The sequence below is a fragment of the Myodes glareolus genome, chromosome 4, assembly GCF_982192425.1.
Source record: "Myodes glareolus chromosome 4, mMyoGla1.1, whole genome shotgun sequence".
NCBI lineage: Eukaryota > Metazoa > Chordata > Mammalia > Rodentia > Cricetidae > Myodes > Myodes glareolus.
The window spans coordinates 120,462,248-120,478,253 of NC_142029.1; the positions used below are offsets into that span (position 1 = coordinate 120,462,248).

The 16,006-nt window shown below is 38.6% G+C and overlaps 1 protein-coding gene across 1 annotated transcript; it reads left to right on the forward strand.

Annotated features, from left to right (window-relative positions):
• The first annotated feature begins 15,056 nt into the window (after positions 1-15,056).
• LOC148122445 (riboflavin kinase-like) lies at positions 15,057-15,559 on the forward strand. Its single transcript, XM_087905897.1, has 2 exons — positions 15,057-15,440; positions 15,479-15,559. Exons 1-2 carry the CDS (start codon positions 15,057-15,059, stop codon positions 15,557-15,559), a joined length of 465 nt encoding a protein of 154 aa, XP_087762023.1.
• The last annotated feature ends 447 nt before the right edge of the window (positions 15,560-16,006 follow it).

Consider the following 16,006-nt stretch of genomic DNA (forward strand, 5'->3'; position numbering starts at 1 on the left):
AAAACAAGGCCCCAAGCACACTGGCCTGCACAGCAGCATCAAAGGATTTGTATACCTCCAGGCTGTAGGACCGCTGGCACTATCTCGCCAAGGCGACATCCTGGCGGCTCCTTATACCACACAAACTAATAGTAGGAGATTTCAATACTCCTCTCTCACCAATAGACAGGTCAACGAGACAGAAACTTAAGAGAAACAAGAGAACTAACAGATGTAATGAATCAAATGTACTTAACAGACATATACAGAACATACACAAAACACAGAAATATATACCTTCTCAGCATCTCATGGAACCGTCTCTAAAATTGATCACATACTACATAACAAAGCAAACATCTACAGATACAAAAAAATTGGAGTAACCCCCTGTGTTTTATCAAATCCCCATGGATAAAAGTTAGAAGTTCACAGCAATACTACTCCCAGAAAGCCTACAAACTCATGAAAAATGAACATTCAACTACTGAACCATCCCTGGGTTAAGGAAGAAATAAAGAAAAAAATTAGTTTTTCTTGAATTCAACAAAAATGAAGGCAGAACATATTCAAACCTATGGGACAGTATGAAAGTAATGCTAAGAGAAAAGTTCATAGCAGTAAGTATCCACATAAAGAAAATAGAAAAAGCTCACATTAACAATTTAACAGCACACCTGAAAGCTCTAAGGAAAAAAGAAGAAGAAGACTCACACAGAAGGAATGGAAGACAGGAAATAATCAAACTGAGGGTTCAAATCAACAAAATAGAAACACAGAAAACAATTCAAAGAATCAATAAAACAAAGAGCTGGTTCTTTGAAAAAATCAACAAGATAGACAAAACCCAAAAGGCAGACAGAGAACATCCAAATTAACAAGATCAGAAATGAAAATGTGGACAGAACAGCAGACACTGAGGAAATTAAGAGAATCATTAGGTCTTACTACAAAAACCTGTACTCCACAAATTTGGAAAATGTAAAAGAAATTGACAATTTTTCAGATAGATGCCATATACCAAAATTAAATTGAGACCACATGAGCAATTTAAAGAGACCTATAAGCCACGAGGAAATAGAAGCTCTTATTAAAAAAAAAAACCTCCCAACCAAAAAAAATACCAGGGTTGGATGATTTTAGTGCAGAATTCTGCCAGAACTTTCAAGAAGAGCTAATACCTATACTCCTCAAAGCGCTCCACATAATGGAAACAGAACGGTCATTTCCAAACTCCTTTTTCTATGTTACCCTGATTCCAAAACCACACAAAGACTCAACCAAGAAAGAGAATTACAGACCAAACTCAATCATGAACATGGATTCAAAAATTCTCAATTAAATACTGGCAAACCAAATAAAAGAACATACCAAAAAACAAATATCATCCATCACAATCAAGTAGGCTTCATCCCAGAGACGTAGGTCGGTTTCAACATATGGAAATCTATCAATGTAATCCATCATAAAAATAAACTGAAAGGAAAAAAACATGATCATTTCATTAGATGCTGAAAAAGCATTTGATAAAATTCAAGTCCTCTTAATGATAAAGGTCTTGGAGAGATTAGGGATACAAGGATCATATCTAAATATAATAAAATCAATATACAGCAAGCCGACAGCTACCATCAAACTAAGTTGAGAGAAAATCAAAGTGATTCCACTAACATCAGGAACGAGACAAGGCTGTTTACTCTCTCCATATCTCCTCAACATAGTTCTTGAAGTTTAAGCACCAGCAATAAGACAACATAATAAGATCAAGGGGATTCAAATTGTAAATAAAGAATTCAAACCTTCATTGTCTGCAGATAATAACTTGGTGTACATAAATGACCCCAAAAACTCTATCAGTGAACTCCTACAGCTGATAAATACCTTCAGTGATGTGGCAGGATACAATATCAACTCAAAAACATCAGCAGCCCTCCTTCACACAAAGGATAAAGAAGCTGAGAGGGAAATCAGAGAAACATCACCTTTCACAATAGCCACAAATAACATAAAATATCATGGAATAACACTGACCAATGAAGGGAAAGAACTATTTGACAAGAACTTTAAGTCTTTGAAGAAAGAAATTGAAGAAGATACCAGAAAATGGAAAGATCTCCCATGCTCTTGGTTAGGAAGGATCAACATAGTAAAAAATGGCAATCCTACCAAAAGCAATATAAAGATTCAATGCAATCCCTGACAAAATCCCAACACAATTATTCAAAGAACTTGAAAGAACAATAACCACCTTCATATGGAAAAGCAAAAAATCCAGGATAGCCAAAACAATCCTATACAATAAAGGAACTTCCAGAAGCATTACCATCCCTGACATCAATCTCTATTACAGTGCTACAGTAATGAAAACAGCTTGGTATTGGCATAAAAACAGAGACGTTGACCAATGGAATCATATTGAAGACCTGGATATTAATCCGCACACCTCTGAACACCCGAGTTTTGATAAAGAAGCTAAAATTATACAATGGAAGAAAGAAAACATCTTTAAAAAATGGTGCTGGCATAACTGGATGTCAACCTGTAGAAGAATGAAAATAGATCCATATCTATCACCATGCACAAAATTCAAGTCCAAATGAATTAAAGACCTCAATATAAATTTGACCACACTGAACCTGATAGAAGAGAAAGGGGGAAGTAGCCTTCAATGTCTTGTGCATGGTCACAAGATACCACATTTTAAATAAGACCCCAGTATCACAGACAATAAGAGCAACAATAAGTAAATAGAACATCGTGAAACTGAGAAGCTTCTGTAAAGCAAAGGAATCAGTCAATAAGACAAAAAAAATCAGCCTATTGAATAGGAAAAGATCTTTACCAACCCCACATCAGACAAAGGTCTGATCTCCAAAATATATAAAGAACTTAAAACTTCTCTTAGGATTGGAGAGGGAGGGGGGAGGTGAAATGGGGGAAGGGGAAGGGAAATGGGAGGAGAGGAGGAGGTGGAAATTTTAAATAAATAAATAAATAACTCAAAAAATTAGACATTAAAGTTCTAAATTACCCTATTAAAAATGGTATACTGAACTAAACAGAGATTTCTCAACAGAAGAATTTCAAGTGGCCAAAAAGTACTTAAGGACATGTTCAATTTCCTTAGCTATCAGGGAAATGCAAATAAAAACAACTCTGAGATACTGTCTTTCACCTGTCTGAATGGATAAGATCAAAAACACTAATGATAGCTTACACTGAAGAGGATGTGGAGTAAGGGGAACACTCATCCATTGCTGATAGGAATGCAAACTTGTGCAACCACTTTGGAAATTAGTAATATGGTTTCTCAGAAAACTGTATATCAACCTACATCAGGATCCAGCAATACCACTCTTGGGAATATACCCAAGAGAAGCCCAATCATACTATGTATTTGTTCAACTATGTTCATAGCAGCATTATTTGTAATAGCTAAAAACTGCAAACCTAAATGCCCCACAACTGAAGAATGGAAAAAGAAAGTGTGGCATATTTGCACATTAGAGTACTATTCAGCATTAAAAAATAATGACATCTTGAATTTTGCATGCAAACAGATGGAATTAGAAAACACTATCCTGAGTGAGATAACCCAGACCCTAAAAATGAATATGGTATGTACTCACTCATAAGTGGATACTAGCCATAAACAAAGGGCATTGAGCCTATAGTTCATGATCCTAGAGAAGCTAAGTAATAAGGTGAACCCAAAGAAAAACATATATAGACCCACCTGGAAATTGGAAGCAGACAAGATCGCCTGACAAAATAGGGAGCATTGGAGCAGCAGATAGAAGGAAGGGGAAAAGGGCAGGTTGAGGAGAACTTGAGGGAATGGCATAATTGAGAAGGAAGAAGGACAGATATTAGAGTAAGGAAAGAGATATCTTGATTGAGGAAACATTATGGGGTTACCAAGAAATCTGGCTCTAGAAAAATTCCCAGGAATTTACAAGAATGATTCCAGCTAAGACCCTTAAGCAATAGAGGAGAGGGTGCCTGAACTGGCCTTGCCCTGTAGGCAGACCGATGATTATCTCAAATATCACCATAGAACCTTTGTCCAACAACAGATGGAAACAGAGGCAAAGTACCACATCAGAGCTCTGGACTGAGCTCCCAAAGTCCAGTTGAAGACTGGAAGGAGTGAGAATATGAGCAAGGAAATCAAGACCATGAGGGGTTCTCCCACAGAGACAGTTTGCCTGAGCTAATGGGAGATCACCAACTCCAACTGGACTGGGAGTGAACAAGCATGGGATAAAACTAGTCTCTCTGAATGTTGTTGACAGTTGTGGCAGACTGAGGGGCCACACACAGTGGCACTGGGATTTGTCTCTACTGCATGTACTGGCATTTTTGGATCCTCTTCTCTTTAGATGTATATCTTGCTCAACCTAGATGTAGTAGGGAAGGCCTTGGACATTCTACAAGACAGGGTGCCTTGCCCTCTTTTAGGAGAAGAAAGGGTGACAGGGTTTGTGGTGGGAGTGGAAGGAGGGGAGAGAATGGGAATTTAGGGTTTTTTAGGTAATTAAATAAAATAATAATAAAAATAAAATGTAGCATATTTATACAATGGAGTATTGCTCAGCTGTTAAAAACAACAACATTGTGAAATTTGCAGACAAATGGGTGGAACTAGAAAAAAGTTTATCCTGAGTGAGGGTAGATCCTAGATCAAGAAAGAAAAACGTGACACATATTCACTTGCATGTGAACATTAATAAATGATTACCAAGCTATGCTGCGGGAATACTTTCCGCTGCTCCAGCCAATAGTCGCTGAAGCAAGAGCCCACAGTGCTACGGGAGCACCTTCTGCTCCGTCAGCTAATAGCTGCTGAAATACCAGCTCACTGGGGCATGGTATATTTCTCTTTAAAAGAAGAGCAGCAAGCCTCGGTTCGGCCTCTTGGTTCCGGCGCTTGGTTCCGGCTCCTGCTCCTGGCTCCTGCTCCAGCAACTAGGCTCCTTTCCTGACGGTTTATGGTGTTTGTAAGTTTTACCCCCCAAATAAATACCCCTTTAAAACATAATTGGTGTGGGATTGATTCGCCATTATCTGGTGCCCGAACATGTGGGTTTTTCCCCCTCGTGGCGTGGGCCAAGCAACCAGAGCTGCACACCACTACTGGACCCCGACCTCGGGCGGATCGAGGAGGGAACTTTTTGGCTTCTGCTACCCCTATTGGGCACTGTCTTCCCTGCCGCCCGGCTGAGTCCAGTGCTCGACCTGCGCCAGAGCACACGATCTGTGAATTTAACCTCTGAATTTGAGTGTATATATTTTAGAGTTTACTTCCTGAATTGATGCCATTACAACATGGATTCAGGTGCGCCCCTGCCACCTACTGGCAGGCAACCATTATTACAGGTAAGATTTTTCTTTTAGGTTGAAAATACATACATACATACATACATACATACATACATACATACATACATACAAGTACAATTTCTTTTGATTGAAAATGTCAGAAAATATTACTATCCAAAAGTTCAATGGTTTTTTTAATTGCACTATGGAGAATATTCTGAAGGATGTCTCTGATATTCCTCTTACTTGTTTATTCCTGGGATCTGTCACTTTTCTGGTGTTTGGCTATTTTATAAGGATGGTACAGTCCTTACAGATTGAATCCACATTGCTGATGGTAGAGATTAAAACCTTAAGGACAATTCAGACTGACACCAACCTCCTCAAAAAAGAGTTTGGAGTTTGCAAGGAGGAGACTAGATCAGAGTTTGGAGATGTCAAGGAGTAGACTAGATTTTTGTCTTATATGACTTGGTCGACTGACCAAAATATCAAGAAGGAACAGTCGGATATTGCTTCTTTAGAAGGGAGCTTCACTGCTCTGGAGGAGGGGACAACCAAAATGATTCATAACCTCCAGTCCCTGACTGTAAGTGCTGAAACATTAGCTGAGAGGATTGTAACCATTGAATGTGACAATCAGATTTTATCAAAAGGGTATGATAGATTAATTGACAGGATTTCCATACAAGAAGGCACAGTACAGGCCATGAGGATTATGTCCAAGGAGGAAATGGTGTCTCTGACGGACAAGCTCCATGCCTTAGAATCATTAATGAAGGCTTTGGAGCATAATACTGGACAGGAGATTCAGGACTTAGAGAAGGCAATGGTTAATAAGTTAATCAGGTTAATGGTTAATGATTTAATAAGATTGAGGAAATCATAGACTCTGATGAACAGGAGCAAAAGGTAGAAATGCAACATTCACCCCCAAAAACTCTCAGTCTACATAGAGTTATACCTGCCTTTCCAGTAATAACATCAGAAAAGATAACCAGCTCCAAAAACCCTAAGGTCTTTAAAGAACATACATGGGAGCCTATACATATGAATGATCTGAAAGAATTTAAACAAGCTATTGTGAATTACGAACTACATTCATCCTTTGTTAGGGAGATGTTAAAATCCTGGGCTCTGAGCAGCAGGGCCACTTCTCAAGATTGGAATCAATTAACATCAGCTGTCCTCGAGAATGGACCTTTATGGCATTTCAAATGCCTATTCAAACAAGAGGCCAGACTTTTACAACAACAAGAATCAGCAAAAGGAATTGAGGGTTCTCTAGATCAAATTCAAGGGGATGGATTATACTCTGATCCTCAGGAACAAGCTCTTTATGATGAAAACATTTTATCCATATGTGCTACAGCAGCTCCAAGGGCCTGGGACAGGGTTCAAGACTCAGGTCAGAGAGTAGAATCATATATCAGGGTCAAACAGGGTCAGAGAGAACCCTTTAGTGACTTTTTACAAAGACTAACTAAGGCTGTACAAATAGGGATACCTGATCCAGAAGCAAGAAATATAGTAATGGAGTCTTTGGCTTATGAGAATGCCAATGTAGAATGCAAAAGGATTCTGGGGCCTTTAAAGATCAGATCAGCGCCTTTGGATGAATGGTTTTTACATACAATGAATGTTGATACATTTGATTATGGCAATGAAACATGGGTGCAAGAAACAATTTCCAAAGGTAAAAGGAGAAATCAGATTACAAAATGCTTTCATTGTGGCAAAATGGGACACATGAAAAGGGACTGCAGACAATGGAATTCCAGAAATAAAACCTCTTCTAGGAATAACAGGAATAGGAGGACTCAGCCTTCAAGTTCATGTAGATGTGGAAAGGACAGGCATTGGACGAATGAGTGTAGGTCATCAAGAGATAAACAGGGCAACCCGTTGCCATTGGGAAACTCAATGGGGGGCCTCACGCAGGCCCCCATGGCATATGTGGTCCAGTCATTTCCGATCACTGCAGAGAACATGCCTCTTCAGGGAAATTAGAATGCCCCATGCCTGCTGTTAAAAACAATAACAGCCTGAAGGATGAGTTAAATGTGGTGAATAAATCAAGAAATCTAAGAGGACAAAGTAAACGAATATTCTGGCAGACTTCTATAAATGAACAAAGACCACAGCTAAGAGTGTGTGTAAATGGCAAATTTATTACTGGCTTACTGGACACAGGTGAGGATGTAAGTATCATTACTCCAGAATCTTGGCATCCTCATTGGCCTTTTTAGGAGGTAGATATTCAGTTCTTAGGAATTGGAACCCTATTTCAAGTAAGACAAAGCACGAGATGGGTCAATTGTATAGGCCCAGACGGACAAATAGGAAAACTGAGGCCATATGTAGCCAATATTGCAGTGAATTTATGGGACCGTGACCTATTGCAGCAATGGAATACCCAAATTAACATTCCTGCTGCTTCCAGAGCCTATTTTTCTGTGGACAATATTACAAGATATTGCAGATTGCAGAAACCAGTCATTAGAGCTATACAAGAACACAACACAATTGATGGCCCTTCAGAGGTACCAACAGCCATGCCTCTACAATGGTTGACTGAGAAACCAATATGGACTAAACAGTGGCCTTTAGCTGAATAAAAGTTACAGGCTTTAAAACAGCTGGTACAAGAGCAATTAGATGCTGGACATATAGAAGAATCTACCAGCCCTTGGAACTCTCCTGTATTTGTTGTTAAGAAAAAATCTGGTAAATGGAGAATGGTGACAGATCTTAGAGCTATCAACAAGGTTATTCAACCTATGGGCCCTCTGCAATCTGGAATTCCTCTGCCCTTCCTATTACCAAAGTGATGGACTCTTATAGTTATTGATCTGAAAGATTGTTTCTTCACTATACCATTACAAGAAAAAGATAGAAAAAAGTTTGCCTTCACAGTGCCTACTTATAATAACTCTCAGCCTGCAAGGAGGTACCAGTGGACCGTCCTCCCACAGGAAATGTTAAACTCTCCCACCCTCTGCCAATATTTTGTAAGCAAACTATTGAAAACTATACGCAAACAATTTCCTAAGTCCATAATATACCACTATATGGATGATATCCTGATATCTATCTGATCAAAACAAAGACACCTTAGAAAGGCTGTTTGAAGAAGTAAAAATAGTATTACCTAAATGGGGATTGCAAATTGCTCCTGAAAAAAATTCAGAGAGTAGATTCTGTTAATTATTTAGGTTATAAAATAGGTTTACAAAGAATTAAGACTCAAAAGGCACAAATCAGGAGAGACCGATTACAAACCCTTAATGACTTTCAAGTATTATTAGGAGACATCTCCAGCCTACGACTGGCTTTTGCGATAACACCTGATCTAATAATTCATTTAAACAAGACCTTGGATGGTGATAAAGACTTAAAACAGTCCCAGAGAATTAACAACCGAAGCAGAAAAAGAACTGACAATGGTTGTGGAAAAATTATAGGAGGCTCATGTGGACAGGGTAAATCCAAAGCTTAGTTGTATTCTCATCATATTGCCTTCCAGAAATTCTCCTACAGGAATCTTGATGCAAAGAGATGATATTATCTTGGAATGGATCTTTTTACCACACAAACCAAGTAAAAAATTAAAAACTTATGTGGAAAAAGTCTCTGAATTGATTATAAAAGGAAAATTAACACTTCGTCAATTAGCAGGTATAGACCCAGCACAAATTATAGTGCCTTTCACTGCTGATGAGATAAAAAAAAAAGTTGTGGGAAGACAATGAACCATGGCAAAGAGCTTGTGCTAATTTTTTGGGAGAAATCAATAAGAATTACCCAAAAAGCAAGAGATTTAACTTTATAAAGAGAATTTCTTGGATCCTTCCTCGAATTGTCCATGATGCTCCAATAACCGAAGCCCATACATTTTATACTGATGCAAATAAATCAGGGAAAGCAGGTTACAAATCAGAAGAATTGAGTAAAGTGGAACATAGTCCTTATGATTCTGTCCAGAAGGCAGAATTATATGCCATCCTTATGGTGCTTAGGGATTTTAAAAAACCTCTTAATATAATTACTGACTCATAATACGCAGAAAGAGTTATTTTGCATAGTGAAACTGCTGAATGTATACCTGATGATACAGAACAGACCTCATTGTTTATCCAGGTACAAGACATGACTAGGAACAGGCTCTGCCCTATGTATATAACACATATCCGATCCCATACGGGTCTGCCAGGTCCTCTAGCACAAGGTAATGCAGATATTGATCAATTATTGATTGGTAGTGTACTGCAGGCATCTGAATTTCATAAAAAACATCATGTCAATAGCAAAGGCTTAAAAAAAGAGTTTTCTATTACATGGCAACAAGCTAAGGAGATTGTAAAGAAATGCCCTACTTGCTCTTTTTATAACCAAACACCATTGCCTGCAAGGACTAATCCAAAGGGTATTAAAAGGAATGAAATTTGGCAGATGGATATGTTCCACTTTGCAGAATTTGGAAAATTAAAATATGTACATCACACCATTGACACTTATTCAGTCTTTCAGTGGGCAACTGCTTTAAGCTCAGAAAAAACTGACTCAGTAATCACACATTTATTAGAAGTTATGGCCATTATGGGTATACCTGCACAAATAAAAACAGATAATGGTCCAGCTTATGTATCTAGGAAAATGAAACGGTTTTTTGCGTATTATACTATTAAGTATGTTACAGGTATACCATACAATCCTACAGGTCAAGCAGTCATAGAAAGATCAAATCAAACTATATAGGATATGATAAATAAACAGAAAGGGGTGGAAAATGCCCCCAGAAATAGATTACATAATGCCTTATTAACCTTGAATTTTCTTAACGCTAATGAGAAGGGAACAACAGCGGCAGAAAGACATTGGATAATGGAAAAGTCTGCTGAACTAAATCAACCGGTTTATATCAAGGATGTGCTGACCTCTCAATGGAAGCCAGGAGATGTGCTACGTTGGGGAAGGGGTTTTGCTCTTGTTTCCACAGGAGAAGAAAAATTGTGGATACCATCAAAATTAATAAAGGTTAGATCTGAAGAGAAGAAACCTCTTGGAAAGGAGAAATGATAGCATCTACAATGATGATGACCATACAGGTGGTAAGAAAAACATACAATGGGGGCAGGGTTCTGTTCTTATCTCCACAGGAAAACCCTCGTTTTTGAAAAATTCAAAGGACCCTGGATGTTTGAATACTGACAAATGGAAAAATAACTACCCAATATGGATTATCAAGAAAACTGAATAGGTTCTGTGAGTATGAAGCTCTGGAATATACTAAATCATATTTCTGAATTTATAGAGCTGGGTTTTAAGTTGGACTCTTGGCTCGGTCCCTCTCTAATTCCAAGCCTGTTGTTAGGAGAAAAACCCAGAGTTTCTGGAGTTTCTGTCTTATGTCAAGAGCCATGATATGAGACAGAAAGAAATATGAGTTTAGAAAACATATTTGCTTTTCTTCATATCTATCATACTTTTCATTGAATATGTCTATCATACCTTTCATTGAATATATGTTTGTATATGTCTATATGATTAATGTTTAAGTTTTCCACTATGAACAATGAGTTTTTCATGCACTGACATTTGAAGTTTCCAGGAAGAAGTTCGGACCCCCATAACAACAACTCCACTCGGTTGATATGACGTCATGATACTGATAGTGCTACTACAAGTCCTGTTCCGGGTATCAGCTGCACAGATGATTCCAACTTGGTTAGCTGAAATGGTGCACATCTTGAACAACATTCTGGCCAGACCTCCACAAAATACTCAGAGACTGTTTGCAATTTTAAAAGACATTGACCTTGAAATTTAACCATCATTTTACTTTCACAGGATCCTCCAGAAAGAACCTTACCCCCATGACAGCTGGAAGTAATTCTAGAGGACGATGTCCCCTCTCTGAGCAAAGTTTGTCCTGAGGTTTAGGAACAATATTTAGGGATTGATTATAATTAGTATATGGTTGAGAGTTGGGAAAGGAATTTTATAAGCTCAGGGATCTTTTGAAAGAAAAAAAAGAGGGATAATTGGATAGATGATAATGGTATTTGTGAGTTATTGTTTATAGATAATTACATCAGCATATATTGAATATTGTATGTATGCATGCTTCTACCTGTTTAAAACATTTTTTATGTATTGATATATATTGTATTAATAGATGTATACCATATTACAGTGTACATTTCTACTTCTGATTAAGATACTTATATATTGTTTATTATTGATATTTATTGTTTACATTTGGAGGTCATTGTCCTCATTTATTGCACAGTTGTTTATTCTCTTAGTCTTTAAGTTAGATATGTGTTAAGAATTGTAGATCAATAGTCATCTATGTCTGTCATATTTATCGTTAGACTAATCAGATTCTTTAGATACATAAAGATTATATTCTGTATAAATAGTCTTCAACCTCTTTGAAGAGCTGTAGAAAATGGCATTTAATTTAATCTTAGAGTTCTGTGTAGTGAGACACAATCACTCCTGGCAACACCGACCTATTCCCGAGAGATTGTTGAGCACCAAAGACACTCCACTTGGAGCTTGTCTTCTTGAGTAAACTGGCCTCTGGGCAAGGAACTGCCCATACCTCAGCTACTGACAAATACACAGTGTCCGGAAATGGATAAGCAGAACTTTCCAGTCTTACCAAGACAGGGTAAGATGGTTTTGAAAAATCTCTTGCCTGTTAAAAATAATCTGTAAGTTATTCTAGGCCTTAGCCAAAGTTGGTTGCTTCAACGCTGCAAACAGGTATTTGGTGATTGCCCAGGTAGCCAGTTGTCTCTGTGATTTGTTGCATGCTTTGGAAGTTCTTTGATTGCACTTCCTAATTACGCAGGTAACATTATTTCCCTTCTTGTATCTTCTATGGGGTCGAAGACTAGATAAATGTAGCTACTTTCCTTTCATGACTTGGCCAAGTTATTTATTATATAAGACTTTAACTAGTTAGAATAGGATATTTGTACTTATTGTATATAATTTTGTAGGTTTCTACTTACTGTACATAATTTTGTAGTAGGCTTATAACTCTCTTACTTAAACAAAAGGGGGAGGTTTTGCAGGAGTACCATCCACTGCTTCAGCCAATAGTCTCTGAAGCACGAGCCCATAGTGCTGCGGGAGCACCTTCTGCTCCGTCAGCCAATAGTTGCTGAAATACCAGCCCACTGGGGTGTGGTATATTTCTCTTTAAAAGAAGAGCAGCAAGCCTCGGCTCGGCCTCTTGGTTCCAGTGCTTGGTTCCGGCTCCTGCTCCCGGCTCCTGCTCCAGTGACTAGGCTCCTTTCCTGACGGTTTATGGTGTATGTAAGTTTTACCCCCCCCCCCCCAAATAAATACCCCTTTACAACATAACTGGTGTGGGATTGATTCGCCATTAAAGCTACAATTCATAGACCTTGAGAGGGTAGGTATAGAGGAAGCATCTGCGGGAAGGTACATGAATCTCCCTGCAGTGAGAAATAGAATACGTTTTACAGTTGGACTGGGAATAGGACTATCAGGTGAGGAGAGAGAAAGGAGATACTGTAGAGGAAGAGAATGCAGGAAGAGACAGCTGCAATTGAGGGACATTTGAGGGAGGGATGACCTGGAAATCTAGTGCAGTGGAAACTTCCTAAAATATATGTAAGTAATCCAAATTAGGTCTCTTAATAATGGGGAATATGAGTCTAAATTGACCATCACTTGTCACCAAACATGACCTCTAATAGCAGGACTGGATTGCATTCAGTTCAGTTGTTGAATAAGGTGGGTCCATGGATATCACAAATGTTGTAAGAATGCTGCTTGATTGTTCCAGTTGCTCAGGCCTGAAATAACCACACCAAACCTGTATTAATTAAATCACTGTTTGTCCCATTAGCTCTAGCTTCATATTGACTAGGTCTTTCATCTCAATTTAACCCATTTCTATTAATCTGTGTATTGCAATGAAGCTGTTGCTCAGCCGGTAAAGTTTCCATGTCTGTCTTTGGCAGGGCTACATGGCTTCTCCCTGAGTCCACCTTCTTTTTCACAACATTTTAGTTTTTCCCACTTAGTTCTACTCTGTCCTGCTCTGCTATAAGCTCAAAGTAGTTTCTTTATTAACCAATGGTATTCACAGCATACAGAGGGGAATTCCATATCACACAAACAACCAAGGTTATTGGTAACACAATTTTTTGCTTTAAGAAAGCTGAGAGTTGTGGGTGGTGGCACATTTCTGTTGGGTCCACTGGGGGTCACATAGAGATGGGAGACAGACCACCAAAGCCTATTAAACCAGAAGCAAACTTTATTCCAGGAAATAACTAAAAAATTTAAAAAAAAATCTCCACGGGCCACAAAAAGCTTATCAGCCAGCTGAGACCACAGCCAGAGATGGACTCATATAGCTATGGCAATAGGCTTTTCCAAACACCCCTTTCATAGCAAGAAGCAAGCAATAGCATGAATAAAGGAATTTTTATAATCTTGAGGTAAAACTCAGATACAAATTGCTTTTCTTCATAATTTTCATTAACAGGGTTTGTTTTTTTTTAGTTAAACTCGTGTTTATACTTAACCCATTGCTTCTCTCTGGTACTTGCTGGTGATATTTACCAAAGCTCTACACTCCCCTGATAATGTCAGTTTTGTGTATCAGGGAAGGGTATAGGACAATGCAAAACCAAAAAATTCACGTACATCCCATTATTTAAAAGTTAACTCAGATCATATTAGTTGCTGGTCTTGAGTGGCTAGGGGTTATCTAAAAGCTGACCTTCAGTTTGCAGAGTGACCCTTAGTTTGCAAAGGGCTGCTTCAGTCTTGCGGACAGGGCTATGGATTGTAAAGCAAAGTAACCCACTGTTAATAGTTAATTCTTCAGCTGCTGAGAAAGCTGCTGACAGCCGGCTCTCATTCTCCTAGACTTACAAGTTTGTATTTCTTTATTTCTCCATCCTTATTTTTGTAATCTACATTTGTATATTCTTATTCTTAGACACTCTTCAATAGCTAAGGACAACATACACGCTAGTCATTGAATACAAAGTAAAACTGGTACCTGTATAGAGACTTCACCTCTATGTTCTAGTGTTTTTGGTGCAGGAATGTGTTGATGAAGGTTGCTTGTTCAGTTCCTAGCTGCCCAGACTCAAAATAAACACAGAAACTATATTCTTTGCAATACTAACTGGCTAATAGTGTAAGTGCATTTCCATCTAGTTCTTACATCTTAAATTAAGCCATTTCTATTAATCTGTATAACCCCACATGGTTGTGATCTACCAGTAAGGTTCTATCCAGTGTTTATTTCTTATGGTGGCTACATGGTTTCTCCCTGGGTCTGCCTTTTTTCTCCTCTGTCTCTGCTTGGAATTCCCGCCTTGCTCTATTCTGTGCTGTATTAGGCCAAAAGCAGCTTCCTTATTAACCAGCGGCATTCACACCATACAGAGGGGAAACCCACATCACCTCTCCTTTTCTGTCTAAATAACAAGGAAGGTTTTGACTTTAACATTGCAAGATTATATACAACAAAATAGTTCTTAATCAAGAATTATAGTTACGGGCAGAGCGTCCTCTGAGTTCTGGTAGTGCAGGCTGCTCTCCCTGCAGGTACCAGTATCAGTGGGTGTCCCACTCCGCCAGCCCAGCTTCTGCAGGATCCCCGACTGGCCTGGGGCCCAGGTGACGCACTCACAGAGGCTACTCTGCCGCTGCGGAGCGAGTAGCAGCCCGGGTCCACCGAGGTTAGTATCATGAGGAGCCTGCTGTTCTTCTGCCTAGGCCAGGTGGTGCATGGCTTCGGCCGCGGCTCCAAGCAGCTGGACATCCCCACAGCCAATTTTCCGGAACAAGTACTAGATAGTCTTCCAGCTGATATATCCACTGGCATTTACTCTGGTTGGGCCAGTGTCAGGAGTGGAGCCATCCATAAAATGGTGAGCATAGGATGGAACCCATACTACAAGAATGTGACAAAGTCCATGGAAATCCACATAATACACACCTTCAAAGAGGACTTCCATGGCGAAATTCTCAATGTGGCCATTGTTGGCTACCTCATATCAGAAAAGAACTTTGATTCTTTAGAATCACTTATTTCAGCAATTCAAGGTGATAGTGAAGAAGCAAAAAAAAAAAAAAAAAAAACAAAACAAAAAAAAAAAAACAAAAAAACCTGGATTTACCAGAACATTTGAAACTCAAAGATGATAATTTCTTCCAAGTTTCTAAAAGCAAAATTATGAATTGCCACTGATGAAAGTGCCTTATCTAGGCCCTCGCTGTCGGGTCTCTTTGCTTGTGATACAGTCTCACCTTGGTCATATTTTAAATCAAGCCTTTCTCTGTTGCTGTCAAGTGGTCTTCAGCTATTAACTCCATCGTGTTATATAATATTAAAAGATGCATTCAGAAATCAAAGAAAAAGAGTTAGAGTTACAATATTTATATCTACTTTATCTTTTATTATAACTAAGGAAAACTATAATTATATATTTCTATTCTTCAATTCCATCAAAGACTCCAGAAGGATACAATATTACCTAAGTAAACAGGAAGTGCATTGTAAGCAACTTCCAAAACTCTAGAATTGACAGAGACTTCTCACTGCCTAGACAGTCTCCCAAAGTACTTTTGTAACATTGCAGCACAAATCTTCAGCCTATAGGCCCATGATGTCTGGCAGAGTTTTCTATGAAGTAGA

Bases quoted from the DNA above. Each gene is read 5' to 3' on its own strand.
- LOC148122445 (XM_087905897.1), top strand. From the start codon at position 15,057: ATGAGGAGCCTGCTGTTCTTCTGCCTAGGCCAGGTGGTGCATGGCTTC. The intron at 15,441-15,478 runs AAAAAAAAAACA...AAACAAAAAAAC, and splicing joins GTGAAGAAGCAAAAAAAAAA to CTGGATTTACCAGAACATTT.